This window comes from Ischnura elegans, chromosome 4, assembly GCF_921293095.1.
Source record: "Ischnura elegans chromosome 4, ioIscEleg1.1, whole genome shotgun sequence".
In the NCBI taxonomy this organism is placed as follows: domain Eukaryota; kingdom Metazoa; phylum Arthropoda; class Insecta; order Odonata; family Coenagrionidae; genus Ischnura; species Ischnura elegans.
In genome coordinates, this window is record NC_060249.1 from 107,039,981 (window position 1) to 107,052,707 (window position 12,727).

Below are 12,727 nucleotides of genomic sequence, written 5' to 3' on the forward strand. Positions count from 1 at the left end.
TCTTCATATTTAAGAGAAGATAAAGCTCACTTAGAAGTTTGCAATAAAGTTACGGCTAGAAAATACAAAGCCTCTCTCTCTTTTGAATGGTGTATTGAAGTCTTATTATTTTTTTCTTAAACGATGCAACAGAAGAAGGCTTAATTTACTTAAACTTCATTTTAATTTTAACTTGAAATTTAATAACTTAAAGTAAATTAATAAGAAGAATTGTGTAGACTCTCCCTTTTAAGAAAATTAAGCTATACTCTTCAAAAATTGTTTCTGAAATATCTTACTATCGTGAAAAAATTTGTTATTAAAAATTGAATTACCTGTTTATTAATATTTGAACCTATGTTCTTCAATCATCTCCTACGGAAAAATTGAAGTTTACTTTGGGCCCAACTTATTCGTTTAATGTTATATTTGGAACGTCAAGATAATTTCCCATATAAAATAATTGTTTCATCATGCCTATGATTTCTCTAATTTTTACTTTTCAATGAAGCAGTCATTTTAGAAAAAATTATGTCTCCTAATTTAACGTGGAAAACTCTCTTCCCTATTTCTCCATTGCTGATTACAAGCTTATAATCTCCCTAGTCTCCCATTGAAATCTCTCATAGCGTCCACCTCCAATCAACCCTCTCCTTGATATCTTGGACCTTTACAAATATGCTAATCAGTGGATCCGAAGTCAGTGGCCATCCAAATGAATATCAATTATCGAATTATGTGTCTAAAAGCTAATATGCATGCGTTATCATTAGAGACGAAAATTTAGCGCCATTAAGGTGAGATATACCCGATCTTCGATGCATAAGCTTTCACAATGTTTAACCAAGTTTAACCTGAATTTGGATTAACTCCAACTGATCTTATTGATCAGATCGATAGTCGAGAAGTTAACTTTATGAAATTTCATCTCATCACATAGAGAGAAATTACTCTTAATTGCTGAAAATATATTTCCGATACAGAAGATAGAATTTTAGAGGAGGCGGAAGCATGTTCTCTATATATTATTCAATGTATATCGATCTTTTTTACTGCCTAACAGAATGAGTGGTACTCAAATTTATACTTTAATTATAAAAAAATACTTTAATTGAGAAAATTGGATACCTAACAGTTTAGTACCTTTTGATGGCGCTGAGTAGCTTCAACTACATTCTTGTTCGCAAAACGGTCTATGATATCTCAGTGTATAATGCCTCGTATTAATTTTCTTCTACTTCCATTCATTCCATATTCTCCTTCATCACCATCCATGAAACCTGAAGAACATTAATCTCTTTCTTCCCTGTCGTCCCCTGTCCAATCGTTTCGTAAATCTTTCTGGAGTTCTCTTCCTATCGATTCCCTCTTTTTGAGTCTACCTCATATGCGTCAACGTTTGGCTCCTTAACCCATCGCTTACTAACACGTCCGAACCTCGGTTTTCACATCGCTCCACATTCGAAGAAACACGGTCAATTTTCTCTTCCAGCCTGCCACCACTGTCCGGGCTGTCCAGCTGCCGTCGACTGGGTCTGCGCGTCGCATTGTTATCTCCGCCGGACATTTGCCTAAAATTTGCATTTGCGTGGGTTTTCGCGCTTCTTCCGTAAGCCATCCCTCATCTCTGTCTAAACCCCTTTCTGAATATGTTTTTTTTTCAGGGAATTAACTCCTCTTTCCTGTCTTGCCCCCTCCAGCTTCCAAAACCCATCTTCCGCCCGTTGCATTGGACCTAAAGGGTCACGTTCGCCGGGAGCGTGGCTAGTCGCCTATGCAAGCGGACCAGAATGGCGGCAAACGTCCGGGCGCTATTTCCGCGATTCAGTCGATGAGTCAAGCTAATTGGTGATCCGGCTATTCCACAATTCGACTCTTTCCGGTCCTCGGGTTCAGGGTTGGTTAGAGATTCCGACTTGACAACATAATCGAGGGTGGAAAAAATATGAATTTTCAGGCTTGATGAGGATAGGAGTCCTTGGGAGAATGGAGCCTCAATTGTTGTACAATGGAATCAATATGGACCAGCAGAGTTGTGGTAATCTTAATAAATGCCAAAAGGAATTGATAAAAGTGTGATTTTAGGAAAAAAAAGGTGAAACGGCAAAAATTGATAGTACTAAAGGATATTGTAGTACCTACGCCTAATAGAAGTTGACAAGAAATTATAAAAATAACGTTAATGTAAAGTATTCGATATGAGTATCTTAATGAAGGATGAATCATTATATTCAGTTTTTTAGAGAAGTAGGGTATATATTGTGCAAGCTTGAGTAATAAGTTTACTGAACGTTTATTGATTAGGGCCAACAGTAAATCTATTGATTTTACTTAACGAAACTTTCTTAAGAAATCTGCATTCTTTAGCGTTGTCTCGTAAGAAATTAGAAGAGTCTTCTCTGTTGCCGCGACCGAATTTCCACCCAGCGTGTAAAGCACTTACTATAAGTGTTTTGTCTTCGATACTTTTCCTTTAAAGTCTAGTCTTTGGATACTCTTTTTCCGTGTATAGGTGATTGTGCGAGTATTCAGCCCCTCAGAGAAACATTTTCATTTAAGAAAAATTTATTTGAATGAATCAACATATTTGCCACTTTCGTCTCTCGTTGTTGCTTAAAAGAAAAATAGCTTCACTGCTGCTCTTAAGTTATTTTCATGTAATAAATTATTGACCATCATATTGGGTGACTCCCACATTTAAGTAGCTAACGTTTTCAGAATCATGCTGCTGTTTTTACCAAAAGCATAGAATCTCATAGTGTTAAGCAAGTTCTGGTTGAATTACGAATAGAAATGAAACGGGAAGTATGAAATGGCTAGAAAATGGGTTATTAGCTACGTGAGTTTTCGTAAACGAAAATAATTGTTTATATTGGTGAATTTATAACTCTGAGACTGTGAGCGTAACGAATATACATTCATTGTTCAAATACGTGTAAAATATTATTTCAGAAGACAAAAATTACTCCGAAACCAGAATATCTTTCAATATGGAAGTAAAAAGCTATTATTAATTGGTCATTACACGCCTGATGACAGATGGGATTCATTATGCATTTTTCCAAAAGTGGTGGATAGAAGTCATGCGAATGAAACAATCGGAAATATTAGAAATGCAATATTCAGCGCCTTTAAATTTCGCTCTTCTTCCTCAATTACAGTGATGTATTAAAAAGAATTTTGAGAAAGGAAGAGGGTGTTCTGACTCTAAAATCAAATCCAGCAAAAGCATAGCATTTATAATTTTTTAAAGTGAAACATAATGGTCCATTATTCTTCCTCTCATTAAAATAAAGTAAAGATCATGTCAAGGTGTAAGTATATTATTTAATAATTTTTCCGATGTGATTTTCGTGAAAAATATTTCACCATTGCTAATCTTTCCCCTCCACTTGATGCACAATTGTCTTCTCCTCAATTCAAACAGTGGAAAGCACCAGCTAAAGAGCTAAGTAAGAAGGCGTGAAGCGAATGCATTGCCAAACTTCCTCCCCATCTCGATGTATTTCCCTGCATCCCGCTCGTACCTTTCCCATTTGTAGGAGCAGGGTAGTGCGGTAAGGGGTCATCAAGGATTGAAAAGAAAGAAGCCGAAGAAAGAAGCCGAAGAGAGAAGAGGCGGCGGCGCGGGCCAGCCGACCGCAGAACCAGAGCGACCGAAGCCAGCCGATCTACTACGAAGGCGGACAGCAGCAGCGGGAGAGAGAGACGAGGCAAGCGGGCGGAGGGGAGGCGGCAAAAGGGGTTTCAAGAGGATGGGGCGGCGTGGACGGTGCATCGGCAGTGGTTGGGGGAGGACGATGAAGAAGGGGTGAGAGATACGAGAGGTGCCATGGGGCCGAAGACGGGGAGGGGGAGGATGGCTTATGTGATGTGGGAGTAGAGGGGGTGAGTGTAAGGATTGGGGGAGGGAGAACTCTGTGGGAGAAAGATAGAAAGAAGGAAAGGAGTGTGTGAGTGCGCTGTGTTTGTGTGCGTGAGAGTGGGGAGAGGGGCTGAGGCTGGCCCTTGCAGAGGGGGGAGGGAACGGGAGAGCAGTGTGTGGGGGGGAGTAGCGGAGTCGGCGCGAAGAGGGAGTCGCTGCCTGTGCTGCGATCGCAACTACACGGCGGAAGAGCGCGCGCGGTGCCTTGCGGTGTGGATCGAGTTGACGGCAGCATCTCCTCTCTTGCGCTTTATTACGGCCGCTCCAGAGAGCGCGCGGGACTGGTGCCGCACCCCTGCCCTGTCTGCAGCCGACGGGAGGGTGGTTGGTCGAGAGCCGCGCCACGGTCAGGCGAAGAAGGTGCCCGCACCGGCGATAGACGCCCCGAGTATCGCGTGCGCCGGCTGTGAGAAGGCGGGCTCGGGAAAGTGGAGGGACTCGCCGTCCGGCAGTGGCAAAATCCGCGTTTGAAAACTTTTCTTCAAGCTGAGAGAAGGTCTTCTTCTTCTTCTCGAGCTGGAACCAGAGGGATTGAAACAGAGTCCCCATTGGATCCCCTTCCGACGTGCCGAGATAATTTCGGAAGGAAAAAAAACAACTGAATACGCTCACGCACCTATACCTAAACCGTCTGCACACAAAAAGTGATTAGGCTGCATCATTTTTTTCCGGTTCTTAGTTGTTTTTCCAAGCGTTTCCTGTGCCATTTTTTTATCCCCCAAAGCCTTCGCCACCTATTGAGAGTGAGTGTCAACAAACGGATTCGTCCATGATAAACGGATTCGTGTGGCTCTTCTGGGAATTGTTTTATTTTTTTGTTGTTTTCCGTATCCGGTATGTTGACAGCGTGATGGTCAACCTTTATATGCTCCTTTAGAGAGATATAGAGGGAGGGGGCGTGGCACGGAAGGAAGTCTAAAGGGGGGGTCTGGCCCCCCCGCGGTGCGGAGGGCGCCGGGTCGAACAGGGCGAGCGGAGACCCCAGTGTCAACAATTCCGTCTAACCCCTTGACCCACGCCCTTTGGAAGAAACCACCTAGTTGGACCCCATCACCCGGTCCTTGATGAACCCTGAAAGAGGACTGGAGCAGCTCGGCTGAGAGAGTCGGTCGGTCGCGGGACTTCCGAGTGAGAAGAATCGGCGATCCTCCACTCCTGCCCTCGCCGGATCCTGTGTCCAGACACATCACCACCGATTTAGTCCCTGGAACGGATCCACCAAAAACCCAGAAATCATGTACCCGTGGTGTCGCGAAACCATGACGACCCAGCTTTACGGAAACGCCGTGCCTTCCGCAGCAGCCGCGGCGGCCGCTATCAAGACGGAGTCGGGCTACGGTGACTGCATGCTCGCGCTGGACTACGCCGCACAGTCTAAGGTTAGTAAGAGTCCAAGGGATAGGTTACCTCAGACAGTGCAGCCACCCCTTATGGTGCGTGTGTTTCCGTGAGTGTTTTTTATGTTCCAGGGGCGCCCGCCATGTTTTTTTTTGTGGTACGAGCAGGAAAAAAAACATGGGGTCATTAGTCTTGTGTGTTTGTGTTTATGCTGAGGATTTCTCAAGTGGCTTTAGTAAAAACACCCTGTTTTTAAGGAGTCTCAGCGGATTAGGTTAGTTGAGTCTAAGGAAAATGAAGGAATGATGTGCCGTATGGCTTCACTAAACGCATCTTTCTAATAGTATAATTAGTGAGGATGATCCAAATGCCCGGGAAGTGAACGTTTGTGCTTGATTGCTCCCTGGGGCTGCTCTTAAGTATCATATAAGCTCCTTATGTATAAGTTTTGTGTATTATACCCTTTGGAGGGAAAATACACTCTTTGTTGTTGAATCAACCGTTATAATGACAGCACAGGCGAGAGTGTAACCAATAGCAATATTTATTTACTATCGTTGTCCAACATTTGACAAAATCACTATCTACATGTATTCTCGTTTTCATCATTGAGCTTATAGCCTTGCAGTTGCTATTTACGAGAAGCTTAAAAGGAAATTGACTTTGCATGCACTCAATTAAATAGTATATAATCGTATCCTTGAGGTAAAATGCGATAGTATGGTGTAATAAAACCTTTTTATGTTTTGTATTAAAGTGCTCTAGAGGTAATATGTAATATTAAAAAATTAATGTAATTTTTTCATGGTGAGCATGGTACTGTTCAATATTGTGATATGACCAGAGATTCCAACCACCAAATGCACTCATTCAAATTACTGAGCCATGGTAATAGCACATGCAAATGTGGTATAATTTACTTAAAACAGTAGCCGTTTTCATTTCCCAGTGGTTATTTCACATTTATGTCTTCTTTTACTTAAAACATACGACAATTCGAATACAAGTGAAAGCCTTTTAATAAGAAAAAATATGACAGCGAATAGCATAGATTTCGGCAATGTGCAGAACTATATCGGAGATATTGCCTTACAATAGTATTTTATAGTGAACTTAGTGATAGCTTCTTGGAAACTATTCAGGAAATAGTACTAAAGGATTGAATAAATTGGAATTCCTCAGTGTCAAGCTCACATTAGCCAGATCTCAGGAGAACGGTAATTGACACTTTGAATAGATTTCCATTCGAGTTCATTCGAGTAAAACTAATGACCGTAGACCTGTGTCTCATAAACACTTGGCAGCGAACTGGCATTGCACTTCGTATTAGCCAGCGCACCTATCCATCAGAATTCCATTCCCTTTCGTTCTCAACCTCGTTTTCCACGCGTCAAGGCGGTAATCGTTAAAAGAGTAAACGACTGCCGACGGTAGTCTTTTCAAAACTGGCGGACGGTGAGGGAGATCGCTTCAAAAGACGCCCCTTGAGCCTCTAGGGATTCGAACGAGGAAAATTCCCTCCCGAGCAGGATGACATTAGGTTTGCCTATGAGTGTAGCAACAGTCATCACTGATTGCTACTCTGCTGCTCGAATGGTTTACTGCAATCGTTCTTTTTCGCGGAATTCTTGTCTTGGCAGGTTGTTGGATTCTGCTGAGTCTTGTGGTCATGTGCCCCAGGTTTCGCATCCCCAATATTCTGCAAAACCTCGAACTCATCTCCATAAAACGCAACTGATCCCTAAAACCTATGAGATGCGCACGATAACAAGGATACTCAGTTGATTATTCGAGTACTCACTTGAATGCACGAGTCCCTGATTGATAAATTGTGTATTAAAATTATTATCTGAGTGATCAAATAATTACAGTCATTACTTAGGCGAATGCGGTGCCAACCAAGTTCTCGGGCTCCGCAATGAAATCAATCATATAGGAATACCTGAAATTGATAATCCGATAAATACCTCAGTATTCCTATTCCATGGTATTTACTGCGGAACCTGAGAATTAGGCTTCATTGGTATTCGCCTCGGTATTCATGGTAATTTGATTACTCATCTTACAATTATAGATCTAAGTTTGCTTTCGTGTAATCGTCTATTCACTTGTTTTCTCGATTAATCGTTTGGGTATCAAATAATCTTTCGGGTACTCGAGTTACAATGAGTGATTACGCTTTGCATCCCTTCAACTTGGGCATTCAGAGATTCGAAGGAGGAAAATTCAGTCTTGCGGGAAATAGCAGAGGGTTCGCGAGAGAAATAGAGGTAGATTGCAGACATTTTGCTAGGTTGGTGACTGATTATGGGTGGACCGAATTCTACATATCATTGCTGGTCGAGTAACCCAATGAATACTTACACACCGCAGTCGTTACTCGAGTGCTTATATGAATGAGTGAGCATTCGAATGAATACTGAGTACTCTAGTACTATTGGATGAATACTCATATGGTTATGGCGAATACCCGAATGAAACCATAGCGAGCAAGTTCTCAGTTTGCGCATTGAGTCCATTGAAAAGGAATAATCGGATATTTTCTGGTATACACATCGTGTAAATTGAGCCTCTGGGGATTCGAATGTGGATTATTCACCCTGGGGCAATAGACAGTGGGTTCGCGAGATGAGTGGTTTCGAGACGTTTTGCCGGGGGAGTCGACCGAGGCGGCGGGGGCGGTACGGGGGGGAAGAGTAGGTCCCGTGGCGGCGACTTCATCATCATCATCATCATCTGCGGCGCCTTGATGAGGTTGGGGTTACTGCGCGATGATAAATTTTTCTGGGAAAAAGACTTCGTCCCGGAGGAAAGGAGGACTTACGACATAGGGGTCGAGAGGACACACACGCAGCCAGTGTGTATTAGAACCATCTTTTTCTCCCTTTTGCCTCCTCGTCGTTCACTTTACTCCTCGTCTTTAACTCCCACACTCACATTCTCCCATTGGGTCCAGTGGGATTCCACACGAGTTGATCTCGCGGGAAAGTACGCTGAGACGCCCGGCCGAGAGACGTGCACGCGTTGGGCGGCTGTCTTATGGGTCGCAACTCGTTGGGGTTTCCAGGTTTGTCGCATTTAATTGGATCGTGGAGGAGACACACGCGGTATGAGCGTTTGGGGATTTCCATCCGAGAAAGTACGGCTTGACGATTCTGCGGGGGACTAAGCGAGTGGATGTGTGGAATTGATTTCCATTCAGGCAGGACATTCGTACTTACATGTGGATTTCCCGGCGGGCTGCTCCTTAGAGAGAGATGGAAACGTGAATCGGAACAGAGTTCAAGTGGTAATCGGTGGCACGGTGTGGCTTCATAGGTCACACACATACCGAAGGGTATCTTAAGTGTATCATGTCTATCTTTTAAATTGACAAAAATCAGTTGGGGTTTATAAAAATAAAAGATTAGATCGTAAATTTTCTCTTAATTATCGTACTTGGCGTTCCAAGTTTCGACGCATCCGCGTCCTTTTTGATGTGCCCCCTATAAACGAGTTATCCGTAAAAACTAAGGTGGATATTCAAGTAAATGATCTTATACTACCAGCATGATACACTAAATCTCGTCTTAATTCACCATTGGTTCATTTTATTCAATGGCTACCATCGGTTCCGTTATTCTGTATTAGTATCATAGAGGCTTAGCTTGAATATTTAATGTTACCCACTTCTTCTAGTACTAAGTAAAGATGGCAGGTTTTATGAGAGATTCTTTAGAATTCTCAGCACCTACACCTATTATAAAGCAAAATAGCTTCCCTCGTCTATGGATTGATCTTGGTTTTGGTCCTTGGTCTGGTCGATCGTTCCATGACTTGCTCATATTGACTTAAGAAGTCCTAAATACGATGAGAGTTGCTAGTCTTATTAGCGATGGCAAGAATTGGTGCCATACCCGAGAAAAATGCATAGTGCACGATCACCGGAAAACAATCAAGTCTTGCGTATTATACTTTTCCTCCGAGTGAAATAAAATTTTGCGCGAAAACGCAAATTATGTATTTACACGACTCAGGTTTCAAATGCTTCAAAGTCAATATTAGGAACCTAATAATGATTATCCAGAGGATTATCCAGTATTAGGAAATAGATGGTGGAGTGGCATGAAGCCTTCTTTTACTCTGTGAAATGAGCAGGCTCCACCGAGTCTTGCCTGAGAACATACTCTTTATTCGTTTCCTTTTAACTTAAATGTTTCATCAAGTAATCACGGAGCAAAATGATGATTAACGAATTCGTATTATTTTCTATTAGGTTACATTTTCTTTACGCAGATATTTTGATGGCAATCTTTGTGAGACTGATATGCTCTTACGACAAATTAAGGACCCCATAATATTAAATCGTAATTGCTCTTTCCTTACCGTTAATCACATGAATTTCGGAATATAGAATGTACCTCTATATTTCATTAACCCACTTAAGTAGTCTCAAATTCGTTCCGCCTTTATTATCCTAATCATTACCGAGGTAGGTTGTGAAGGATGAATTTGAAATTTTAAGAATTAATTGTAAACATCTTAGGAGCCTGAAATTATGCAATGAAATTGACATTTATTTTGTTATTATTATTTTTAGCTTAATTTCTTCATTCCCAAATACGTTTCATGGGTTGGCAGCTTTAGTCTTTATTCGGGAAAAGAATAATGAAGGCTTGAGTTCACTCCCCCTCTTGATTGTGCGTTTTATGTCGAAGGGCGTGACGGTGGTTAGTCATATACGCCCAATTATTGAGTCTCTCGGCGCTTATTACGGCGGGCGGCCTGTCGCGGCCACCTGCGAAAGCGATGGCCGATAGTGCGAGCGAGGCCCCCTTGGGCAGAGAGTCCCGCGGGGCACCGCCCCATTCGCGTCTCTCGCCCCCACACGGTGCCCGCTGCCCCTTTGCCTCTTGCTGACACAGCAAGCCTACTATATAGTCTCAGGAATAGGACAGCTTCGAGGTTCTACACCAGGACCATTTTCAATCACAAATGAAGATAATATCAGTCGCTATTGACCATGATTCTCGAGGGTATTTATGCTGCTGAAGGTACTTGCTGTAGGGCTGTGGGGTTATCCAGTCCAGTGTTTCATCCCCAGTTATTAGGATTCTAATCCAGCCTGCAACGCAGCTACCTAACTACTTGAGGGCGTCGAAGTGTTGTCAGTTCCTGCCGTTGGACGTTTTTCGTCAGGAATAAAACTAAAACATCATTGATGTTCCTTGATATGCGACTCACGGTGGCTGATGTCGAATAGCGGCATTTTAATTCCATTGGGGTTGAATATTATAAAGATTTATGAACCCATTCGTGAGACATACGTTGACTCGATGCAGATTTCGACTAACTACTATTTCAAGTTCTTCTCCGAATAAGTTTCACTCAAAAATAAAGAAAAATGATATTCGTTATTGATCGTGTGATTCAAGGTAATTCCTAAAAACGAATTCAGGTCCTATACCAAGATGTCAGAATTAACTTGTTGGTTTCACAATTCGGAACCCTTGTAGTCAATGTAGCCAAGTTGCGTAGTCTACCAAAGACTCTGTCATTCAACTATTTCGGGCTCTTTCATTGAAACGTTTTCCTAAAAAATTAAAAAGAAATAACTATCATTTTTGACGTTGATGCACGCGGTGATTCATGCTAATTAAATTCTCTAGCATGATTTCAGTATAGTTTCCTAGAGTGGGGAGTTAGAATGGGTTAGGAACCATCACTGTTAACGTAGGAAAGGTGAGCAGCCAACCAGCGACTCAGTCATCGAAAGGTTATGAGTTCCAACATCAGAACTCTTGCTTTTTGAATAATTGAGGTATCAATTGTCACCGACCTCTTTTCTCCATCGTCGATTCCTGCGAATGACTATGGTTGATTTTAGACATCAGTGTCCAATAGTTAGTAATTAGAAAGAGGTGGTATCCCTTGCTGGTAATGTAGCCAGGCTCAATTGCCAACGAACCTTCCTTTGCCTGAATGCACAGCAATTCTGGGTGTAGATAGAAAGGAGTGAACTTTTGATTGCAGGAATAGCATTCTTAACGCCGGTTAAGGCGTTAATGCTGGATGAATTTGCGTCACGAGAATTCACGTAATCAGGGCATGATAATGAGAGTTAGAGTAGCTAAATTAATATTTATGCCAAGATTATTGCGTATCCATTGGAAGTGAGAGTTTTAAAATGAGAAAAAATCTCATGGTAATTATTTAAAACAGCTCACAAACATTTTAAACGCTTGGTGGAGGTGTAAAATATATTTGTATTAGTATTTTTGAGATTTTAATAATTTATTTCAACGATTGTAATTCTATTTGCATCCTAATACTATTTTTGACAATGAACGTACTCTGAATTTGGAACATTATATTTAACTAGATATTTGCCTAATTGTATCTCTGTCCGAAAAGCTGGTCAAAAATTTACGGAAATATTCTACAGATTTTACACTCATAAAAAAATATCCCAGTCCACTTGCTTGTCATACTGAAACCACACTAAGAATGTAGGTTGTCTTAGAATTTCCGTATAAGTAGGGAGAAACTCTGTTTTGACACTCATTGCTTGCTTGAGAGATTAAGATCTTATCGCAGCCAGGTCATTGGAAACTTCGATCTCTTTTTATTTTTTTGCCGCATTATTTTCCTCTCCGTGGAAATAAGTTCCAAAATAGCGCATCCAAGACGACGAGAAAAAGAGGGAAGCGTCCCCGTTGAAAAAAGATGCTCCCGCCCTTTCCCGTTCTTTTGAAGGCCTCCGTCCTCTTTCTGGATCGGCCGTGTCCAAATAGAACCGCGGCCGGAGTCCCCCATTCCCGTTGACGCTCGGGAGACAATAGGGGGTCGGACCCGCTCTCTACTTCGGAATTTCGAGAGGCGGGGTGGTGCATTGGTGCTGGATACATGTGTGGGGTGAGGGTAGAAGATATATTGCATCGGGGGTGAGACAGTCAGTGGCGAGTAAAGCGAACATTTGTGTGTTCTTCCTCCTGTTGCCCACCGGCTTCCCTTCTTGCGCTCAACGCCCAAAAACGGAAGATGTTCCGGTGGTCGAGGAGGTGTTGGAAGACGGGTGGACCGCCGCCTCTTCGCGACGCCTTCGGGAATCTTAATCTGTCATTCCGGCCGAATTCTTGCGGTCTTACCGCGCCCCCATATCCCTCCCACGCGTAGCCGCTTTGCGCGTAGGAAATTCGCCAGGTATCCTTCTCTCATGATGCTCCTTGAACTCTCTTAACGTGAAGACTCGCCAAGACATACCTTCATTTTATCACGATAATATTGAGAATGAATGAAAAAGCTTTGTTCACTCTACAGTAAAATTTATTTCATGAATGTGCCGCGTGACCACTTTGTTAATAGAATTGTTATAAATCTATGTGGAAATTAAGTCAATGAAGGTTCTTTTAGTTCCTTGCCAACGTTTCTATCCAAAACGAACTGAATACATATATTTTCCAAGCCTCAAGACGAACTGAAAACAATTTTATAGCATATATTGCT

At 42.3% G+C, this 12,727-nt stretch overlaps 1 protein-coding gene across 2 annotated transcripts in view; it reads left to right on the top strand.

Annotated features, from left to right (window-relative positions):
• The first annotated feature begins 4,053 nt into the window (after positions 1-4,053).
• LOC124157864 (zinc finger protein squeeze-like) overlaps positions 4,054-12,727 on the top strand; it is a 346,653-nt gene continuing 337,979 nt past the window's right edge. Inside the window, exon 1 of one of the 2 annotated variants that reach the window (XM_046532917.1) lies at positions 4,054-5,283. In XM_046532917.1, the coding sequence (XP_046388873.1) occupies positions 5,140-5,283 (144 nt within the window). In that variant the 5' untranslated portion in view covers positions 4,054-5,139. The remainder of the gene's footprint in view (positions 5,284-12,727) is intronic. The other variant, XM_046532916.1, reaches the window with a different exon arrangement.